We start from the raw sequence: 24,195 nt of genomic DNA, 5'->3' as shown, positions 1-24,195 counted from the left end.
TAAAAATACAAAGCTAACCGAGGTTATTGCCCCCCCAACAAAAGCCCCCCCCAATCCTGGCTATGCCCATGGCTGACTCCACCTCCTCTTCCTGCCAGGTGGAGGGGAGGTGCCAGAGGGCACTTTGCCCAAAGTCCTCATACACTTGTTGCTAACCTTTCTCGAGCTCAGTTCAGATGGGAAGGTTCAACTCCCCTTTCCATTTTGGTTACAGTTTATCGGCTAGCCTTGTTTAAGTCACTTCTCTTGTTGCAATTGCTGTCCTGAACCCTTGGGTGGATGGCTAGATTAATAATAATAATATAAAAAGGTATTAATTCGGAGCAACTGGAGTTTCAAGTATGGAGTTTTAGTTAATTGCCCACTTGGATTTTTCTCTCTTCAGTCGCGGGCACATTTCGCAGGCGATGTCATCGCCCACTCCGTCCCTTAAAAAGAGCCGAGGACGCCACCACAGGTTTTCCAAGGACCACGGCTAGGGGCATAAACCGCGCGCGCGGTGTGTGTGCATGTCCCAAAATGTTCCTTCTTCACTTCCACACGCTCCTTTAAAAATCCCAGGGGCTGAGGCGGGGACTATGGACCGCCTCCTTTCTCCCTTCCTCCTCCTCCTGACGGCGCTTTCGGCCAGCAGAGGGGAAAGGGAAGAAGGAAAACACAGAGAAACACACACACACACACACACACACACACATACAACCCGGCCAGGCTCGCGCCCGAGAGGCTGCTGTGTCGCGCGCATGGCGGCGGCGGCAGCGGCGGCGCGTGGGCAGGGCTTCACCGGAGGAGCCTCGCGAAGTCCGCCCCGTGGAAGGAACGGAAACGTCTCTCTACACAAGGTCCTTCTGCCGCGCACGCGCAAAAGCCCGGGTAAGGCCTCGGGGGCGCGCGCGCTGAGCCGCGGCAGCGGGGCGAGAACTGGGAGGAGGGGGGAGGGAGGGAAAGGCAGGGAAAAGCTGCTGAGGTAAAGTTAGAGGTGGGGGCGGGGGAAACAAGGGAGCGAGGGAAGGAGGTGGGGGCGGCGGCGGCGGAGCGTAAGCGCGAGGGAGCGGGCGGGCGAGCGGCTCCGTCGGCGAAGCCAGTGCCGGGGAGGCTCGGCCGCCGCCATTACTAAGCCCAGATCACCGGGGAGGGAGGGAGGGAGGGAGGAGGAGGAAAGAGGAGGAGGAGAGATGGGGCCAGGCCGCCGGGAGTTCTTCTGAGGGAGCTGCGGGTCCGGGAAAGGGACGACGACGACGAGCCGCCGGCGCTGAGCGAGAGTCCCGGGAATGGTGCCGCGGGAGAGCCGGAGACTGAGGTGAGGAGGAAGAAACCGCTCCTCCTTCCCAACTCCCACCCCCCTCCCCACACACAACTACACCCAGCCCCATCAGCTGCCGCACCGCCGCCGTCGCCGCCAGCAGCAGCGCTGGGGCTCGGGAGTCGGGGCGGTTGCTGCTGCAGCCGCCGGAGAGGTGGAGGCTGCCGCCAGTTCCGAGGAGGGATGGGGCCGCCGCCAGCAGCAGCAGCAGCAGGAACTGCTGAGTGAGTGAGAGAACTGGGAAGACCGGAGCTGCCTTTTCTTTTCTCCTTCCTCGCTTCCTTCCTTCCTGCCTCGTCCGAGTCTGCTCCATACCTACACACCCCGCGGAGGAGGAGGGGGAGGGGAATGGTCGGACGCCTCCCCTGCTTGCTTGCTTGCTTGCTTGCTTGCTTTGGTCCCAGACAGGTGATGAAGGCCTGAGCCGGCGGGGAGGGTCGGAGCCTGCTCTACCAGGCTCTGGTGGTGGTGGCGGCTGCCAGCTGGTCACGACCCCCCCAGCGAGGGAGGAGGAGGAGGAGATGAGACGGCAAGGAAAGGGGCAACCTACCTCCTCCTTTCTTTCTCTGCCTGACCCCCCCTTCCATTCTTTCTGCTTTTTAAAAAAATAATAATAACCGTAGGTCTTCCGTTCTTGACTTTCTCTCCAGCACCGCACCCCCCTTTCTCTTCTTTCTGGTCGTCTCTCTCTTTCTCCCTCTCCCCCCCCCCCATCACGCCATAGCAAACTTTCCTCTCAGGCGCGAGTGGCCTGCTCCTCTTCCCCCTCCAACCCTTCCGAACTCCATAGGGTGGATAGGAGGACTTTTGGAAACGGCGGTAGGAGGCGGGGGCTGTGTGTGTTGCTGGTTGCAGTTCTTTCGTGTTCTTTCTTGCCTCTAAAAAACAAAAAAAACACCACTCCCCACCCCCCACCCCGGATTTCCTCTTGTCAAGGAAAAGCTCTAGATGGGAGTCTGGGAGTGACAGTTCGACGTGGGAAAGATGCACAATAACTTCAGTGGGAGGGTGAAGAGAAGGGGAAAGTGTGGAAACCTTCCCATATGTCCTTTTGTGCATGAGGTTTTTCAGCAACTCCAGTGCCGCAGATTTGCCCGAAAAGTAGGTGGGAAATGTTTTAAATCCAGACTAAAATAGGCCAGTGGGTGGGTGTGCATGTTAAGTTTAGGCTTTTGGAGATAATTAGTGTATTTTCCCTCTTGCTTAGATACTGCAATTGGCAGAGATTTCTTAAGTCTACACTGCACAATAAAAAAGGCAGTACAATTGATCCAAACATTTGTGGCTCAATTGCACATTCATTTTAGCTGCCTGTTTAGACAGTTTTCATTGAAAGGAATTCATATTTGTGATCACCATTTAAAAATGAATGGAGAGTTCATAATGGAATCTCTCTGGCATGGACAACTATGTATTTTTTTTACAATCGAGTATATGTATTTATTTTCTTTTATGTAGTATATATTTGTTTCAGAATATTAACGATTTCATTCCACAAGTTTTTAATTGGTAAAGTTAGTTGTGAGTACTGTATAAAGACAATTGCCTGTGAAAGTTAGTGCCATGATACATCAGTTATAGTGCAAGCCTAAGCATGGTTTGTACAAAATCCCATTGAGTTAAAAAAATCTTAAGAATGCTTGGGATTGCCCCCTTGCAATGCAATCCTGTAATGTTTACTCAGAAGTCACACTAAATTCAATGGTCAAAACAAAAATTTTTTTTCCTTCCAGTAGCACCTTAAAGACCAACTAAGTTAGTTCTTGGTATGAGCTTTCGTGTGCATGCACACTTCTTCAGTGTGTGGTATCTGAAGAAGTGTGCATGCACACGAAAGCTCATACCAAGAACTAACTTAGTTGGTCTTTAAGGTGCTACTGGAAGGAAAAAAATTTTTGTTTTGACTATGGCAGACCAACACGGCTACCTATCTGTAACTAAATTCAATGGAACTTACTTTCAGGCAAGTATGTGTAGGTTTGTAGCCTTCAACTCTTAAAATACTACTCTGTCATAGGCCCCAAATTTGGAGTAAACACTAGTTAATTCTAAGCTTCACTAGTTAATTCTAACTTAATGTTAAAAACCATTAGCTGTTTGGCATGTAATGAGCTAAGTAAATGGTTATTATGAGTGATAATTAATCGTGTTCATTCACCAGCAGAGTGGACTTCCGCTTGTGCAAGAGGACCTATTCCTCCCCTTCCTCCTGCAGCCCTCTGCTCACTATCAAAATCCACTTCCAGAATTGAGGAGCAGATTGAAGAAAGTGGGGCTGTTGGGGAGAGGAAGAGGTTTCGCTGCATTGGTGATCTACCTGGGCAACATTAGATTTCACATTTTTAGAGGAAATAGTTGTTTTTACATATATAAGTATGATTTAAAGCTTAATCCAGGTATTCAGCCTTCATTTGTGGATTGGTTTGCAAATTCTATTTACAACTTGCAAGACCATTTTAGCATTTTTCTTGGTACAAGATTTTCCTTCTGTGAGTTCTAGTAGAGTAGTGCAAATACAACCATTCAGCATCTTAAATATGTTTCAAGAATTTATTCAATCTCCAGGTTGTAAAATTTTATTGAATTCTTTTGTTTCTTTTCTGTTTATAACTCATCACATCTTTCCCCCCACTGAGCCTATTTTAATCAGTAATAATATACTCAGTAGTCCATAAACCACTAACTTCAGAATAGTTTAGCGAAAGACCTGTATTGAAGATTCAGTATTGTTATTTCTAGATGAGTTCTTTATTTTTAGTCTGCTAATAGTCTAGTGTGACTTTTTAACAGATCATCTTAAGGAATGTAATAAGATTTCACTTCCTAAGCATGTGCATGTTTTATATATAATGTACATGTACACACACACACACACGTACACACAAAGCTTCATCAAAAAGTTCTTAAATAGTTGTTCAGGTGTATTTACTAAGGATTTGTTGCATTGCTTCTCTGATACTATTATAAGAAGTCTGTACACTTTATGGAACACTGGTATAAGTAAAGTTTGTGATGGGTTTGTGAAACACCTTGGAACTTTGCTGTTCATGTTCACTTCTAATATCTGTTTCATTAGAAGATAGGTTTGAAATAGTCAGGCTTACCAAAATTTACTTAATATTATCAAATGAACTGGCCCATTATTTAAGTTAGCTGGTGTTTGTAATATGAGGTGTTTAATATTTATAACTTAGTTGGTTGCCTTAATTACTTTAAACCCTAACTTTATGAAAGGAGAAGGAAATAACTACTTTGATTCTTTGTATATTTGACAACAATGTATATATATCCACAGTAAATCAAATGATACAACAAATTTCTCCAGGGAGTACTTATATTGTTGGAAGGACTTTGACAATGTGTTATGAAATATTTAATAGGACAATGTGCTCAAACATTTACATTGGCAATATGTAGTCATTGAAACTGATAATATTTATTTTGAAAAGCTACTTTTAATCCAAATAATTTATTTGTTGATTTTTTTTTACTTGATATAAGCAAAACATTTGAAACTATACTAATTATCAGTATCTTTGAACATATGGACTCCTTATTTTAAGAGTTGCTTCAAACTTTTAAAAAGCAAAAAAACTCCCATAATATTTGCACAACACTATTAATCATGTGTGGCTCACACATGAATAAGTGACCTGGTTTCCCTGGATTAGATATGGAAGCAATAGTTGGGAAAGAATTGAGTCTTTTCCACTGTGAATCTGCTGTACAAATATTTTGAAGCTTAGAAACTGAGTAATGAAATCTGTAACCTGTTGAGGTCACAGAAGTCAGTGTGTGAGCTTGAGTATTTTGTCTTTTTGGGGCATTCTGCACTGTAGACTTGTCAGGATTTTACTTCCCAGCATGTTGTTAGGCTTTCTCCTTGCTACTTCCAACTTTCATCGATATCTAGTGTGAAGAATGATATGATTATTCTTGCTAGGCTTAGGTGGAAGGTTGGAAGCAGCAAGAGCAACTCAAACAGAGGGGTTTTTTAAAGTTGTTTTTAAATCCAAAGCCTGATAAGAAGTGAAAGATGAGACTACCCCCTCCTAAATTCTCTGTGTGCAAAAACACATGGAGTAGGGTAGGCTGGGTTCTCATGCCAGACACAAAATTTCTCCCTTCAAGTTACCTTCATTGCAGGGGAAAGTTATGAAAAGAGTGAGGGGCTGTCTCATCTTGTGCAGTGCATTTAGAAAATGGATGAGCAGCCAGCAAATTACCAGTAGTGGTTAGGCCTGATGGACCTGGGAACAACATTTTGGATCCCAACATTACTGTGTACAAAAATATTTAGTCATATATGTGCTCATGAATTGCAGCAGTTACTGCAGTTCGTTAACTCTGGCTGTGGTCTGCATCATTAGTTAACTCTGACTCTGTTCTGCATGTACTTGCTGTCAAAAACTGTGTCTGTACACTAGGTGTGTTCAGACATTTGCCTCAACAGGTGAATGCTGTATGTGTAGATAGAGAGCAAGGGCATGCAAACCCTGCTCCCAGTGTTCCAGCAGCCCTTGGTGCTCTATCTTCCTCCATGTTAAATGGGCAAGATATGGGAGGATTTCTTTTTAGGCTTGCTTAAATGCCTTGCATGAATAAGGATCCTGCTTTACCAGGCTCCCTCATAGTGTGAGATATTCTTCTTGCATTTAAACAAATGTGAATAAAAGCCTACAGACCTCCACACAGGGAAGAAAATACGAAGAGCCCTACTTGATCAGGTCAAAGGCCCATGAATGCATTTGTTAATGATAGACATTTTATTATGCTTGATGGCAATTATGTTCAATGTGTACATACTGCTTAGGCCAGGGGTTAGGAACCTGTCACCTTTCAGATGTGCAGGACTCCGATCAGCCCTAGCCAACATGACCAAAGGTCAGGACTGATCAAAGCAATGTCTGGAGGGTGACAGGTTCCCCATCTCTGATTTAGGCCTATACGCCTTGGGCTCCTCATATCAGAAATATGCTACAATCTTGGTGGGAGTCTGCATCCTGCAGCACCTTTCTTCTCCCAGCTGCTTATTCCCCTACCAACTCTCTGTGATAGGAGGACACCAAATAGAAACAGAGAAGGGTGGCAAGAAAAGTCACCTGCTCTACAGCTCTTGACCCAGACACAGTATGCTGTGTAGTGGGCCTGTTTGGCTCTGTCACCCTGTCTTCTTAACCAGCACAAGTTCTAGGGGGGTGGGATGGGATGGGGGCTTGCACAGTGGAAGGCAGCCACAGCTGATTACTAAGGAAATGGAATATGTTACAGTCAAATCTTACATCAGGTATAGCCAGCATTTCCTTAAATCACACGTAAAGTGATTTATGTGTGTGACTAACTCCCCACCTTTCCCTCTTCTGGCTGTGAGGCATCACCACTTGTTGGCAAAGATGTGGAAGTGCCAATGGGTGGCCTGGGTTCCCACTGGGTCATATCATTCGTTAGTCTCTCTGCTGCCTCCCCCCACTCCTCCATGTATGAGCCTTGAGAGCTCCTCTTTGGCTGGGGGAAAGAGCTTTCCTCAAGGGGAAGAATCCAGGAAATGATAAAAAACAACAAGGAAGAAGAGGCAGTAGGGCGGGGGGAGGGAGATGAAGGCTCACAGGTCCTGGAGATGAGAAGAAAAAGGTTGGAATGGACCTTTGGATGGGTGGATGGGATCCTAGCAGAGGGGCGGAGGAGTAAGGAAAGCAAAAGGGTTCCTTGCCACTGTTGCAGGAACGACAGATGTCCTGCTGTGGAGTTGAATTTGCACAAACTAAATATACGTATAATGCCACTCAGCCGTATTGCTGGTGGGGTTATGGCGTTTTCCATAGGTGTCACAAGCAAGGATTCACAATGTAACACTGGGGGAATGCTTCATTGCTGTGCAAACAGGAGGAACGAAACTACATGACCCAGCATGCAGCGAAGCCAAGAACCCAGCTTTCCATCAAGGGGTGGTGGGGAGACTGTAATCCCAAGCTACTCAAACAGGGAACTGGGAATCAGTAGTAAAAGCCCTAGATGATTTTATGGCTATATCCACAACTTAAAAATTGCATTCTTCCTTTCAATGGAATCCTGACAACTATATTTTGATGTAGGGAGATTTTGATTAAGACAGAGCCCTGTTGGATCAGACCAAAGAAATATATGGTCCAGCATACTGTTCTGATAGTGGCCAACCAGATGCCTATGGGAAGTCTGCAGGCAAGAGAGCACTCTCCCTATTTTTCAGTTTTCAGGAATTCAAAGGAACACTGCTTCTGACCGTGGAGGTAGACCATGGTCATCATTGATAGCTCTATTTCCCATGAATTGGTCTAATATTTTAAAACTGCCAAAATTGGTGGTCATCACTTAATCTCATTGGAGTGAATCCATAGTGCTTCTGTGAAGAAGTATTTTCTTAGTTCTGTCTTGAATGTTTCAACTTTCACCTTCATAGGATGGCCCCAGGTTCTAGTATTAGAATCATGCATAATTTTAAACACCTTTATTAAGTCTATTACTTAGGAGTCTTTGGTGAGGTGCTTTATCAAAAGCTTTTTGAAAGTCTTAAGTACAGTATACAGTATCAATGGGCTCACTCCTATCTATAGAACTCTAAAAATGATGCAGGGCTTTTCCTTGCAGAAGCCATGCTAGTTCTGCTTTAGCATGACTTGTTCTTTGATATGCCTGGTAACTCTATAATTATGCTTTACATATTTTTTTCTTGGAACAGATGTTAAGATACCTGGATTGTAATTTCCTGCATCCTCTTTTAAAAAAAGAGTTAAATTATACACTCTTTAGTCCTCTGGTGTGGAGGCTGATATAGGGGACAAGTTACATATTTTTGTTAGAAGATCAGCAACTTCACATTTGAGTTCTTTAAGGTGAATGCCATTCAGACATGGTGATTTGTAAGTTTGTAATTTAACATTAAGGCCAGGAACATGTATATTGTCACCACCCTTGGCCTCAGTTCTTTGGATTCCATTCTTATAAAAAGTTAGTTGAGGCACAGAGATCTGTCCTCCATCTTCTGCTGTGAGGACTGTTGCAAAGAATTCATTCAGCTTCTCTGCAGAGAATTAAGCATTAAGAGTTGATGCAGTTGGGTTTGTTAAGGATGGGACTTGCATGTGTGCCCTTGTCTATTGATACAGAGTTTGCTTGCCTGAACGTGGCTGTTGTTTCATTTGAAAACTGAATGTTTGAAATACCCAGCAGCTCAAATATGGGTCATTCATGTTAGAATAAAACAGAAGCTTCTGATTAAGCTATCCGGTTAAATATTGTAGTGCTTGATTCAGAGGAAGTTAGTCACGTTTTAGTTTTATTAAAATCAATGGGACAAGTTAGTTATAACAAACTTAAACACCATTGATTTCTGTGAAACTAAACCATGACCCAATTTAATCTGGGTCTAGCCATTCATATTCTCCCTGTTAAGCCAATAAAACTTCATTTAATACAAAGCAAAAATAATCAGCATATTTATAAATGCAAAATGCCTGTTTCCCAAACGGCATTTTTTGACACTAGAACTCTCCCATCAATCATGTTAATGCCTGAAAAAGTTAACATGGATCGGTCAGTATTTGTGGTCTGCTTGAATAAAACATACAGTAATGTCTTAGTATGTAGATCTACATCTTGGGTTAAGAAGGAATCTGGTTAGTCTTCTTCACAGCTAACATTGCTGCTGATATAATGATTAACTGTGGTTAAGCTTGGTAGGGAAAAATTGTTCTTCGGAAGAGTAGGATAAGTGAAACAGCATGCAGTTCTGCAGTTTCCTCCCAATTGCTTAGGCTTCATTAAGCATCATATTTGCAATAGATGTATAACTGAGTCCTTGTACCTGGTTGCTAACTTATACCTAGGAATTATTTAGTGGCATCTAAGGTTTTTTTTTTAAAAAAAATCAGTGTTGGTGAACAATTAATGTCACTCTGATTGATAAATTCTAAGAAATTATTCCCTATTTTACTCAGTAAGTAATGCATAGGAGGAAGATGGTTAGTGAAGTATGTGATCATTTCAACAATTTATATTCTTGGCTTCTTTCTAGCATGGTTGCCACAGGGCCACTTAAATACTGGCTCCTTGCTGCTGCTTTGCTCCTTCCCTTGTGCAGCTGGTGAAACAAACCAAGAAAGTTGGCTTGCAAATCTTCTTTAGAAGCCATTAACCATAATTCCTGCTACTCATGTAACAGGAAGCTCTGGTTAACTCTGGCCTCCTAGTCTGCTTTGCAGCTTGTGTGAAGAGAAAAGCTGCAGCAAAGGGGCAGGTAGCAGGGCTTTGATTGTGTGAGTGCAGCTTTAATGTACAAGTTTTTCACTTGCTCATGGTGGTCTTTGCATGAAATTACATTTATGGGTGGAATTCAGTGTCACACTCTTCCAGCCTTTCTGCCTATGCAAGCAACATCACAGCTTTCCAGATGGAAGGATCCTACTCTCCTCCCCTTGCATGCAGTTCTCGGGGTTCTGACCTCCCCCGAGGAACTGGGCAATTAGTATTCATATATCACACTTCTTTTCTTGTGAAGGTGATGTTGCCCTAAGTTTTATATGGTCAGTTTAAAATATGGCTAGAGTTTGGTTAGAAAACAATTTTTGCATCAGCTATCATATTCAGATAATTGTTGCAACTCTCATCAACTTGCAGTATATCATAAGGAAAGGGGGGAATTTTTAATTAGTGACTGAATTATCTATGACAATTAATTTCTTTCGATTTCTACAGGTCACCTTGGAGGGAGGACTCCGTAACTTTTTTTCAGAAGGATTCAATCAATAAAGGCTCCTAAGGAAACTGGCCTTTGGAAAGCCTTTGACCTGTTCTCAGTGGATGCTGCTTCCTTGCTAACTATGATTGTGCTCATATGCTCATCCTATATGCTTAATACACATTACTAACAACTGAGACTTATTTTAGAGACCTTGAATGTCAGGAGTTGGGAATTTAACAAGTGGCTTCTGTAAAACTCCATTGGCAACCAAGACGACAAATTCTAGTGTAGCGTCTCCTGTTAATGAGCAAAGTGACATTCTCATCAAACTAGCTAAGTTACAGTCCAGGTTGATCCAAATACAACAGCATGGGCAACAAAATGTTGATGAAACAATTGATAATCAAGCCTTTCACCCATAAACTGTTTCTCCAAAATGTATGGTTAAAAAGAGGGCTACCAGAGGAACTTTTAAGTGTATAGATGCAGAGCTGCAAACTCAACCCCCCTTGGGATATGATATGGTGAGGGACAATCCTGCCCTAAATCATGTGGATGAATCTTGCACCACTTTCACTAGGTTTCAGGTATCGGATGATTCTGCCTCCCACTTGTTGTTGTTTAGTCGTGTCCGACTCTTCGTGACCCCATGGACCAGAGCACGCCAGGCACTGCAATCCTATAAAACAGCCCACAATGTTTGGTAGCCCCTTCCCAAATTTACAGATGAGGCAGATCAGGGGGTTACAGGGAGAAGAAGAGGTAGGGAAAGGTCAGTTTCATGACCTTGCCCTTCTGCTCGCATAACATTGGATACACTCATATAGGTTTAAAAGCTAGTGACATTAATAACTGGTATTTTGATAACACCTTTTCATCTAGTCCAGATGAAGTAATTGTTGTTCTAATCTGATGTCTGAGGTCACTGTTGAACTGGATTTGGGTGAATAAACTGAAACTCAGTCCAGAGAAGTTGAATATATTGATGATGGGGAGGTCTGTTGACTCTGTAGTTGATGTCCTTTTCTGGATTAGATAAACACTTGCTTTTAACAATCAGTTAAATATTTAGGAGTACTCCTAGATCGAGCTCTCTTATTGGATGCATAGCTGATTTGCCATTGTCACCCATGTCTTGCTAATGTTTATTGCAAGCCAACTTTCTTGGTTTGTTTCGCCAGCTGCACAAGGGAAGGAGCAAAGCAGCAGCGAGGAGCCAGTATTTAAGTGGCCCTGTGTCAACCATGCTAGAAAGATGATTATTGCAATGTACTTGGGGTTGGGGTTGTTGAAAAGTATTCAAAAATTGCATTTTATCCAAAATAACTGCTACCTGCTGTTTTGGGAACATAAGAGAAGTGCTTTAACATCACTTCCAGTTGGTTTCTGTGCTGTTGAGAGTAAATAGAACCTTTGGTGGCAAATATCAGTCAGGAGCAGGGATAACAGTTGGTAGGAAACAGTGATGGGCCCTGATTCAAATGATGACTGCTTTTCATTCAGAAAAAGCAGAATTGTTACCTATTTTAAAAGTGATTAGTTTATGGTTTAGACTACAGACTTTTTGTTCTGTATCCCTGTTGCGTATTCCTCACTCAAGATGCCCAGTCTTGGAGCTTTACTACCGACTTTACTCTCTTTTTGCCTCATCTATATCTGCTTTTTTCAAACATCATTCTACTGATTACTCATGCTGGAATATGCCATCCTTCATGACTTCTTTCTATTTCTGTACCTATATCTCACAAGAGAATAGTCTCCAACACATTTTCAGGTACCAGTGTGCTGCTTGACATGTTGATTATATGCCTGTCTTTCTTGTCCCCAAAGCTGCCTTTACATGCTGTAATAGTGCCTCCTGAAGGACATGCTGTGGTGTTTTTTTGTTTTTTGCGAAAGTGCCCTCTTGTGGTCTGCACTGGTGAAAGCCACATTGTTTGAGATTTTTTGCTGCAGCAAACCCCCCCCCCCAAATATTATAAAATAAATTGAAATCTAAACCAGCCAAGCATCTACATCATGGTTTAAATTATCACAAATAAGCCATGGTGAGTCTTAGAGTCACATTCCTTCTCCCTCTCTAGGCATAAGAGAAAAGAGCAAAAAATTCGGCTTTCATTCAGAATTGATTTCATCTAAAGTTTCCTGTTATGTATGAAATTACAGTTTATTTTAGCTGTACTTAGTCAAACCAAGATATCTGACTATTCTTTGCTGGGTGATATGCCACTACCGCCCCATCCTTAAACTTGTGTTTTCTTGCGTATTTCAGCCTTATTACTAGTCTACAAAAGATTTTACACGCCTTCTTTTTACTCATAAGAGAAGCTGACAAAGGATGGACCAAGTGCTTCATCCCTCCTTTGCTAAATCCTTCTTATGAGTAAAAAACAGGCTAGAAAAACATTTTGAAGGTTAGAAACTCAGTAGGCTAGGAAATGAAACTCACTCCTTCACCAGCCCCATTTTTATGGTTGATAGACAGCACCTGGTTTGATAGTGTCTTAGGCAAGGTTCCCTAGTAGTTTCCCTAGAACATTCCCCTTACTATAAAGACTTGTTGGGGTAGATGGGTACCAATGATGTGATGTCTGTGACCAGTACCTAGTGCTGGAGTAGAACAAGAGGGGGAGATGGAGCTTGCTCAGGACTTAGCATACTAGGAAGAATGTAGGAGAGATGGAGATAATTATAGTTATTTATACATACATACACCTATATACCATCTTTTCTCCAAAGAGCTTATGTGGCACTGATATGACACTTTCCCTCCTTTCCATTTTATCCTCCCAACAACCCTCTGAGGTAGGTTAGGCTGAGAAACAGCAGCTGGCCCAAAGTCACCCAGTGGGCTTCATGGTTGAGTGAGGATTTGAACCCTGATCTTCCAGGTCCTAGTCTAGCATTCTGACCACTATTCTACACTGATTCTCATTTCCTCATTATATTTTACATCCTCATTACCAGTCCGTTTTCACAGACTTCTGCTAGATTATTGCTCTCAGGTAAATCTTCTTTGACCCTCCTCCTGGCAGTCAAATGTGCACTCTTACTCTGGACTTCGCATTGGGTCCACTGCTGACTTTGCTGTTCAGCTCGTGGTGGAGAATCAAAGGCAGGATTTGGATGTGATTGGAGGGGTTGCCAGAGGCCCAGGAGAGATGTCCATAGTACTTGAAATTTTGGGCTCTCTTATGACTGTGGGGCTCATCCTAGTCCAGGCATAGGCAAACTCGGCCCTCCAGATGTTTTGGGACTACAACTCCCATCATCCCTGACCCCTGGTCCTGTTAGCTAGGGATGATGGGAGATGTAGTCCCAAAACAGCTAGAGGGCCGAGTTTGCCTATGCCTGTCCTAGTCCCTAGCTGTGCTGGATTTCTCCATGGAGTTCCATGTTTCTTCTTCCAAGAAAGTCTCCCCTGGATCTTGGTTAGGCCCTGATGGGTGACCAATAGCATTGGCAAACAGCACAGGGGACTGGTGTTGGCAAGTAGCAAGGGCAGCCATTCTAACTACCTGGTACTCCCTCAGGAGCCCAGCAGTAATTGTGAGGCAGATTCAGCTGGCACTCATTTCCTTATTCTCAGTTCTTCTGGGCCTTGTCCTTGAGATATAAAAAATAAGGACATGAGTTGCAGCTTTAGTTGTACCCTGTTCTGTAAATAGAACACTATACGTGAGACAGCTGCCACTGACTACTTGAGTGTCAGTTCTTCTGATTAAGAATAAGGAAATGTGTGATGGTTGTGTGTACCAGCTTGCTTCTTTACAGTACTGGATGTGAGGCAGATACATCTACTGCCTCTTCTTTATGCCCAGTGCATCTGGGCTCTCCACACAACATGTGTATAGAGGGCAAGGCCCAAACAAATTGAGAATTGAAAGGGAGTAGCAGCTGCGTCACACTAGACTGGCCAAAGAGGATGCTTGCTAAAGGAGCAAATCATGTGTGATAGTTAAAGGATATTTGCATTTTTTATGTTACCAAGTTTGGGGTGGTATATATGGAGCATCCCTTAAGCTTTCAAGGTCAGAGGGTTAAGAAGAAAACTGCATATCACAACTGTGCCAGACTGGAATGCTTTCAGATATTCTGAGCAGATTAACCAACATAATCCAGATTGTGTGCTACAACAGGAGAGCAGGAATGAGTAAATTATGCCTTGCTGGAGGCTGAGGAATATGTTTCAGTAAAAACACTCCATTCTACAGAGGAAGACAAAACAGTCTTCCATGGTCACCAGGCCATCTGTCACACAGGAAACTACATCTGTCCTTCCTCACTACAAATATGGCAATTAGTCTCTGAACCATGAAAACACAACATCAAGCAAGTTTCTCTAGGAAAAAATGATTTCAAATGTAGATTCAAGCAGAACAGTAACTGTTCTCCAAATATTTGTTTCAGAAGAAAAAAAAGCCTTTGAGTACCCCAGTAGACAACTGCTGAGGCACTAGATTAAAATTAACCATGTATATCATTAATACAAAGGATAGTCTTGATTGCAAACTATTATTATGCCAGTGACTCAGTATATTTTAGGAGAGGAGAGAATGAACCAAAATGTGGGTCACATAAAGGCCCCAATCAAAAGAAGTTACATGTTTGTGCAGATGAGCACTGAGTACTCATTAGTGTATGTTTTCTGTGCAGTGGTTTATGCAGCCACTGAGGCAAGATGGTTTTTAAACTGAGCAATATTTTCCTGCCTTGGCAGTGGGAATTGCTGTGGTGAAATTAAAGAAAACTTGAGATACATATTGAATTCTTGACTCTAGCTTTATTGTATTGCAGGCAAATTATTTACAATTTAGGACATTGGTTTTGATGGGTGTATGCTCTCAGTCAATTAGAGACTTGCTCTAAGTTTTTGTTTATGGCATATATGCATAGGTATACTATTGGAGTCAGGTTACCAAATTAAAACCCCAATTTGGTGTTTCAGTCTTACGACTTATCTTTGCTTATGTCCACTATAAGTAATTAACACATGTACTAAATTAAACTTAAAAAACAACAACTCCTTGGGTTGGATGCTGAGGTACCATGTGTGATCAGAAAAGTATTTCTACTTGTGCAGGGGGACTCTTGAATTCTGCTGATTCCCTTCCTTCCACTGCAGCATCCCATGTTCTGTCCAGAGGGTCCACTGATTCTTAAATTCAGATAGCTGTGAAACATGGGAGTCTACAACAGGAAAAGGATTGGAAGAGCTCTGCGTGTACTTTTCTGGATCCTATCGTATGTGGGTACTCAGCATTTTTTAAAAAAATTAAAAGTCACACATGAAGATTCTATTTTCAACATTTCTGTCCTGCTTTCCTACTTCTAAGGTAGCTCAAAGCTGCTAAGCATTGAGGGTTGGATTTAGGCTTGCACTTTGCAAATGGAAGGGACCAGTAGCCCCCTCCCCCCTGGCACCACTCCTCACACTTTTCTGGAGGGTCTCCGAACCTTCTGGAGCAGATTTTCAGGAGATACAGAGGACTCTAGGGGGAAAGAGGAATATGCAAGGTGTTCCTTCCATTCCTCACTCCAGTTGGAGTGCTGTGTGAATGGAATCTTGCTCATGGGAACTGTGGTCCATTGGACCCACAGATACATTAGGCAGTGCTTGGTTGTTCATTCTCTTATCTCTGGTGAATTATAATAAAATCAGCAGATAGAACAGATTATATGGGTATGGGTTTCCATAATTGATTCATGAATGATCAGTTTTAATAAAAGAATGAGCTAGTTGGCCCTCAGCAGGGTTAGTAAAAGTTGAATAGTGGCTCTCTTTGCATCTGCCTTGCGGAGCAGTCACTGTCCTTCAGTCTCTCATTCAACCTTCAGTGCTATGGCTGTATTTTAGGAATCTACATTGAGTAATGTTTTGAATGCTAAAACTGATTTGTCCCTTTTCTCTGTCACTAACAGTACCTATCCTCTGCTTAGAATAATTTCACCCCTTTTCTTGTCCCCTTTGTGTTCATTCTTTTGCATCTAGAGTGCAGTACAGCTGCATTAGAATGCAGAGGAGCCTGAATTTTAATTAGGAAGAAGCTTGGAATAGTCGTCAAGTGCCATTACGTAGGTTCTGTGATTAGTAAGAGCAAGCAAACTAGAACAGTGGTCTACAGTACTATAGTTTTAAAAATTGCTGCTCTGTGCTATTATAAATACTTCCTTGTAATTATTTTCAGTGATATGGAAAGTATTTATTGCTAATTCATATAATCATCCTATATATTAATTATTCTCTACATTGTATATTAGTTGACTTTTCTTCTAAGGGTAGAGGAGCAGGAAAGAGAAAACATTTCTTGAAAACTATTTACGGAAAATTGTAATATCTTCTGAATTTATGGGGGAAAGGACTGACAATCTGATTATTACCTTAAATATAGTTTGGAGACGCAATTCAATGAACAGTAGAGCTTCTCAAATTTCATTGTTGACAAGGGGCCCCTATGTAAACACATGTTGTGGATTGTGGCCAGTATGTAGAAACAGTTACCACTTAGATGAATATACACACTGAGGTATTGGATATCATTATCAATATTAGCATCTTCATTCCATAAACATCAGACTCTTTTAATAATCTGTTATTTATGGAGTCAGTTATGTGAGGTCTTGCAGTGGCACATGGGGATGGGAGTAGAATGGCAGTAGGTGGGCTGAGGTGTTAACAAGGTAAATGGTATCACCATCTCCACCCAGAGTTCCCCCAACCTTGTGTCCGCTTTTTCCTGCCCTGTCCCAGTTAATGTAGCACCACTGCTAGGAGGTTACCACTGCATTCCCCTCATACACTTCCTGTGGAGGTTTATACTTTGATCAAATGATGTCATTGGTCATCATACTGTTTATTTGGTAACACTTGGAAGTTATATTTATTAAATGTTTGTGATTATTCATAGATTCCCCAGGTTTTTGTTTGAAGTGTTTTTTTTTAAAAATAATAATTTTATTTTGCTAACTTTCTGCCTTTTGAAATCTCATTGTTTGGAAAGGAGAGAAAAATCACCCATGCTGAAACATATGCGTTTTAAACATATTTTAGGTTCCGTTTCTAAATGCAGTTAATTAGAAATAAGTTCAGTTGAAATCAGTGCAACATTGCAGTAGAAAGAGCTTTGTGTGTTGAAACTGTCTGCATTCATTCTGCTTTATGTGACTATGTTCCCAGACAAGTTCATAGTGGATGGTTAGCTTTACATTGGTTATCTAATTATTGGAGGATAGGGTTCATGTTATTATTGTATAAGCATTATAAGTGCACTGATGTGTATTGACTGCTCTTTCTGAGCAGCGGGATCCTACTTGGACCCCAGTACACTGGACCGGATATAATTGCATGTGTGTTTCCTTGGATTGCCTTTGTTTGATCAGGGATCTTAACTGGAAGCAAGTGCCATTGATGTTGATGGAACATGTTCTTCATGTAAATGTGCTTAAAATAAGAGCACTAAATGCATGTAAGGTGCATTTAAGTGTGGACATGTGAGCTACATACCCATTTTTATATATCTAACTTACTTAAAAGCATCAGGTGTGTGTGTTTGAATTTATTGAAACATTGAAAGTAGACCTATAGGTAACTAATTAACAGAGTGTTTCTTCTTTCTCTTTCAGAAATATGGACCACTTGATCTGAACATATAAGTTTATTGCAAGCATGAGAATCCAAGAAGAACTGAAAATACCTTTAAAAAATTGGAGATAAATTTTTAGTGTGTAGAAGCACTTTTAAGAATGAACACTACAGCTGGTTGTGTTGGTAACTACAGAAGGATGAGAAGAACACTATGATGGCAAAGAACAAAGAGCCTCGTCCCCCTTCCTATGCTATTAGTGTGATTGGACTTTCGGGGACTGAAAAGGATAAGGGGAACTGTGGAGTTGGGAAATCGTGTTTGTGCAATAGATTTGTGCGTTCAAAAGCAGATGAATATTACCCCGAACATACCTCTGTGCTTAGCACAATTGACTTTGGTGGACGAGTTGTTAATAATGATCACTTTTTGTACTGGGGTGACGTAACACAATGTGGAGAGGATGGAATAGATTGCAAGATTCATGTTATTGAACAGACTGAGTTCATTGATGATCAGACTTTTCTGCCTCATCGGAGTACGAACTTACAACCATATATAAAGCGTGCAGCTGCAACCAAATTGCAGTCAGCAGAAAAACTTATGTATATTTGCACAGATCAGCTTGGATTGGAGCAAGACTTTGAGCAAAAGCAAATGCCTGAAGGGAAGTTAAACATTGATGGATTTTTATTATGCATTGATGTAAGTCAAGGATGCAATAGGAAGTTTGATGACCAACTTAAATTTGTGAATAACCTCTATGTTCAGCTATCAAAATCTAAAAAGCCTATAATAATAGCAGCAACTAAATGTGATGAATGTGTGGAACACTATTTACGAGAAGTTCAGGCATTTGCTTCAAATAAGAAGAACCTTCTGGTAGTAGAAACATCAGCAAGATTCAATGTCAACGTAGAGACGTGTTTTACTGCACTGGTACAAATGATGGATAAAACCCGGGGTAAGCCTAAAATAATTCCCTATCTGGATGCCTATAAAACACAGAGGCAACTTGTTGTGACTTCAACGGATAAATTTGAGAAACTTGTTCAGACTGTGAGAGACTATCATGCCACTTGGAAAACGGTTAGTAATAAACTGAAAAATCACCCAGATTATGAAGAATACATTAATTTAGAGGGAACAAAAAAGGCCAAAAATACATTTTCAAAACACATAGAGCAGCTTAAGCAAGAGCATATAAGAAAAAGAAGAGATGAATACATCAATACATTACCAAGAGCTTTTAACACACTTCTGTCAAATCTTGAAGAGATTGAGCATTTGAGCTGGTCTGAAGCTTTGAAATTAATGGAAAAAAGGCCAGATTTCCAACTATGTTTTGTGGTGCTGGAGAAAACACCCTGGGATGAAACTGATCACATAGATAAAGTGAATGACAGGAGAATTCCATTTGACCTTTTGAGCACGCTAGAAGCGGAAAAAGTCTATCAAAACCACGTGCAGCATCTAATATCAGAAAAAAGGAGAGTTGAAATGAAGGAGAAGTTCAAAAAAACACTTGAAAAAATACAGTTCATTTCTCCTGGGCAACCCTGGGAAGAGGTTATGTGTTTTGTAATGGAGGATGAAGCTTTTAAATATATTACAGAGGCAGATAGTAGAGAAGTATATAGTAGACATCAACGGGAAATTGTTGAAAAAGCCAAAGAGGAATTTCAGGAAATGCTCTTTGAGCATTCAGAACTGTTTTATGACCTGGATTTGAATGCAACACCTAGTTCTGATAAAATGAGTGAAATTCATGCAGTTCTGAGTGAAGAGCCTAGATACAAAGCTTTACAGAAACTTGCACCTGATAGAGAATCTCTTCTATTAAAACACATAGGGTTTGTATATCATCCCACTAAAGAAACCTGTCTCAGTGGCCAAAACTGTATGGACATTAAAGTAGAACAGTTGCTTGCCAGAAGCCTCTTGCAATTGGACCACGGTCGCTTAAATTTATATCACGATAGTGCCAATATTGATAAAGTTAATATTTTCATTTTGGGTAAAGATGGTCTGGCGCAAGAGCTGGCAAATGAGATTCGGACTCAATCCACGGATGACGAGTATGCCTTAGATGGAAAGATATATGAACTTGATCTTAGGCCAGTTGATGCAAAGTCACCTTACCTTCTAAGTCACTTATGGACTTCTGCCTTCAAACCACATGGATGTTTCTGTGTGTTTAATTCAATTGAATCACTCGCTTTTATTGGAGAGTCGATCACTAAAATCAGGACCGAAGCATCTCAGATAAGAAGAGACAAATATATGGCCAGTCTTCCATTTACATTAATACTGGCTAATCAAAGAGACAGTGCTAGCAAGCACTTGCCCATTCTGAGACACCAAGGACAGCAATTGGCAAACAAGTTGCAGTGTCCTTTTATAGATGTGCCTGCTGGTACTTACCCACGCAAATTTAATGAGGCTCAAATAAAACAAGCTTTGCGGGGAGTTTTGGAAGCAGTTAAACACAATTTTGATGTTGTGAGTCCCGTTCCTACAATTAAAGACCTATCGGAAGCTGATTTGAGAATTGTCATGTGTGCCATGTGTGGAGATCCATTCAGTGTAGATCTTATTCTTTCACCCTTTCTTGACTCTCATTCCTGTAGTGCTGCTCAGGCTGGCCAGAATAATTCCCTCATGCTGGATAAAATTATAGGTGAAAAACGGAGGCGAATACAGATAACAATATTATCATATCATTCTTCAATCGGTGTAAGAAAAGATGAACTTGTTCATGGGTATATACTAGTTTACTCTGCTAAACGGAAGGCATCTATGGGAATGCTTCGAGCATTTCTTTCAGAAGTACAAGATACGATTCCTGTCCAATTGGTGGCTGTTACTGATAGTCAGGCAGACTTTTTTGAGATTGAGGCTATCAAAGAATTAATGACGGAAGGTGAACATATAGCTACTGAGATTACAGCTAAATTTACAGCTCTGTATTCTTTGTCTCAATATCATCGTCAGACTGAGGTTTTCACATTGTTCTTCAGTGACGTTTTAGAGAAGAAAAACATGATTGAAAATTCTTACATGTCTGATAGTACAAGAGAGGCAACACATACAAGCGAGGATGTTTTCCTGCATTCTCCCAGAGGAGGTGCTCTTACATACAATTACTATCCAGATTCAGAAGATGATACTGAAGCCCCACCTCCTTACAGCCCTATGGGGGATGATGTACAGCTTATCCCAAAAGATCGATTCGATTTGGAAGGTAATGAATACCCTGTTCATAGCACACCACTTAACTGTCACGATCATGAACGCAACCATAAAGTGCCTCCTCCAATAAAGCCAAAACCAGTTGCACTCAAGCCCAATGTGAAAAAACTAGATCCAAACCTGTTAAAAACTATTGAGGCAGGTATTGGCAAACCGAGAAAAACTAGAACAACTCTGGCACCATCTGATGATCTAGATCAATCTGATAATTATGCAGAACCTATAGACACCATTTTCAAGCACAGAGGTGTTACTGATGATATCTACGCAATTCCAGATGATAGTCAGAATCGCATGATTAAAATTCGAAACTCATTTACTATAAATAATACCCAAGGAGATGAAGAAAATGGATTTCCTGACAGAATGTCAAAGACCCACGGCGAAAGAAGACCTTCGAAATACAAATACAAATCTAAAACACTCTTCATCAAAGCCAAATCTTATTATAGGAGAGCACATTCAGATGCAAGTGATGATGAAGCTTTTACAACATCTAAAACTAAAAGAAAAGGAAGACATCGTGGCAGTGAAGAAGATCCCCTTCTGTCCCCAGTGGAAACATGGAAAGGTGGCATTGATAACCCTGCTATTACATCAGATCAAGAGTTAGATGACAAAAAGATGAAGAAGAAAACTCAGAAAGTAAAAGAAGACAAAAAAGTAAGACATTTTTTAAACTAACTTTTTTATTTTAACTCTGCATTAAGTTCTTTTTGGAGTTGTGCAAGTTGGCCTTATCAAATGTTGATTGCATTGTCTGGCTGGGAAAAGGCCCCAAGGAAAATTGGATGGAGGGATCTTGCATCAAAGGGACACAAGATTCCTCAGTCTGATTTGGGGTGATTTCCCTTCTCTTCCTTGGATGATTCAGAGTTCTTTGTTTGGTAGGTCCCCTTGATGCCTGAAGAAGCTTTTCAGAGGTATAAAGGGGAGTGGGGAGGAGGGATAGATTGTTTCAGCTCATGCAGTTTTGGTTACAACCCAATGCCTTTGTTTCATATCGCAGAATCTTTCTAGGAATGTCAGCTATATTTGACAAATTTATATAGAAGGCGATTCAGACTGGCATATTTTAGTGACTAGGATAATGTTACTCCTATTGGTGAATGCACTGCTGTTGTTGGGCTCAGGTTTTTGATTTGTTTTTTAATTAGAAAGCGGCATGTATTCAGTGCACAGCAGGTTTAGCACAGTCAGTGCTTTATTACTGGCCATTGTAAAGATAATAAATATGTAGCGTTTCAGATGTCAGTGAGGTCAACATTTGAAATAACTGTTTTGTGAACTTTGTGTGTTGAATGTGGAAAGGGTGGGAGGAGAAATTGTTCCCTTCAAATTGTAATACAGTTATTTGTGAATTATCAGCTATTGCTTTATGGTCTTGTGCTGTGGTAGATCAGATCTAGTCCAGTGTTGTGTTGTCCTGGCAGTGGCCAGCTGTGAGTCTTATACATAACCAGGATACAGTGTTGTTATATAGATGTATATTGTCATTGGGCATAGTAGGTTGTTGTGCAATCTTTGGGCAATCAACTTGTGAAACTCTTCTGTGATTGCACTTTTGGAAAGAGTGTTGTATGCAAAAGAGAACTGTGCAGGGAGGAACCCCTGCATCAAAACCTGCCTATGACACTATTTAGCTTTCTCTTCAGATAATTATTTGACACAGGCAGTTGAAGAACTTTACTGAATAAAAGTGTGCATTGCAGATAAAACGTTTTGCCAGCTTTCTACATGTTTTAGTAGCTTGTATGGTTAGTTTTGAAAAGATATTGGCCCTGAAGGAATTTCGTGGGGATTAGTTCTGGTTTTTCTAATATTTCCTGTGCACGGAGAAGCAGTTTAAAAAAGATTAAATATTGTTCAGAGTAATAATTCTAAAAGTATATATAGTGCAGGCAAACTGTCAGATTTTAGAATTGCTTTATAGAATTGCTATGTCTTGGTACTGATTATATCTTTATATAAAAGAAGTTATTTGGGCAAAGTTTTCTGGGCAGCATTGATAGAGTAGGAGATACTAGAAGGACATCTGTATAAAATACTGAGTAAGCAAGAAATTAACCTTCACAGCTGTTACACTACTTGCAGAAATTGCTTCAGCTCAAGCAGTGGAAAAAGCAGCCACTGGTTATTGGCTGCCTAAGAAATGGAGTCAACCTGGTATATTACTACTTCCTTGTAAACTTTCACATTTTAAAAAGCCAATGTGAGCTGGTGAATAGCATGTTGGCCTAAATGCAAGGCATCATTTATTAACCTCAGATCTGTGCAATGGATATAGTGTTGGCTTGCTTTACAGTATTATTATAGAGAACGCAGGAAATTTTGTAAATAGTTTTTTGCTCTAAAATAGCTATCATTGTGGTTAACTATAAACAGCTTAATATTGTATTGTCATTTTGTTAATTTGTTTGAGGACACTTAATTTTGTACAGTGTGGGAAAGAAAAAAGGTGGAACCATAGTTAATCTTCACCACTTTAAAGTATTTCCTGTCTGAATGGAGCTATCACACCTCATAGAAACATACTATTTAGTGTTTTGCATTGTAGGTCTTGAGAAATAGGAGCTTGGATCCAAAGGCACACAAGTGAAGTTCTGCTTGCACAAGGGGAGATTCCCCACTGTTGCTTGTTTGTGTCCTGAAAGCCCATGCCAGAGCATGCCACAGAAGGAAAGATATGTCACAAACATCTTAAGAAGTGGCCTGTTGGGCTTCAGTTGGAAATGGAAACTGGCAAAAAATGGATTGCGACTTGATATTTAAGCCACAGTTGTATAAACCCTTAAGTTTAATATGGTATTCCAAACCATATAGTGCTATGTGTTGTGGATGTTCAGTTGAGCAGTTAGGCTCAGCACAGGAAGAAACTGTGTAATTGAGATTGCTTTTACTAGGCAAACACGCACATGCAGATGATATACACACACTATTTGCAGTTGCTATAAGATGTTTTCACTCTCTGAGCCCAGAGATGGTTCCAGTTTACAAAGTCCTTAGTGAAACAAAGTCCACGTAGCAAGTGCAAAGTCCAGTTTCTAACAGAATCCTGCAAGTCCAGAGTTCTTCAAGCCCAGAAGTCTTGGAAGTTATGCAGCTTCCCTCAAGCGAGCTCTTCACAAAGTGTTCCACATTTTCACAGGATTGTTCCTATAGTCTTTTCCACGTTTCGCACAGATTCTCCTGTACTGTTCAACAATGAATGCTGTAATCTGAGATTGAGCCCTTTTCTACCTAGTGTTACCTGCTAGGTTGCCCAGCAACTTAGATAAGACAGTCATGAGATGCCTGCAGCTAGAGGGTGGGGGCATTACTGCCTACTCTTGGACATTTAATTT

General features: G+C 41.2%; 1 protein-coding gene across 2 annotated transcripts in view; it reads left to right on the top strand.

Annotated features, from left to right (window-relative positions):
- Positions 1 to 710: 710 nt before the first annotated feature.
- The window catches only part of ARHGAP5 (Rho GTPase activating protein 5), a 44,903-nt gene continuing 21,418 nt past the window's right edge, over positions 711 to 24,195 (top strand). The window contains exons 1-2 of one of the 2 annotated variants that reach the window (XM_053380727.1): positions 711 to 870; positions 17,640 to 21,514. In XM_053380727.1, coding sequence (XP_053236702.1) covers positions 17,813 to 21,514 — 3,702 coding nt within the window. In that variant the 5' untranslated portion in view covers positions 711 to 870; positions 17,640 to 17,812. Of the gene's footprint in view, positions 871 to 1,142; positions 1,298 to 17,639; positions 21,515 to 24,195 lie in introns of those variants that run through there. The other variant, XM_053380721.1, reaches the window with a different exon arrangement.

The sequence above is a fragment of the Podarcis raffonei genome, chromosome 1 (assembly GCF_027172205.1).
Source record: "Podarcis raffonei isolate rPodRaf1 chromosome 1, rPodRaf1.pri, whole genome shotgun sequence".
In the NCBI taxonomy this organism is placed as follows: domain Eukaryota; kingdom Metazoa; phylum Chordata; class Lepidosauria; order Squamata; family Lacertidae; genus Podarcis; species Podarcis raffonei.
The sequence above is the reverse complement of the archived record's forward strand: the minus strand, read 5'-3'. Positions and strand labels throughout refer to the sequence as shown.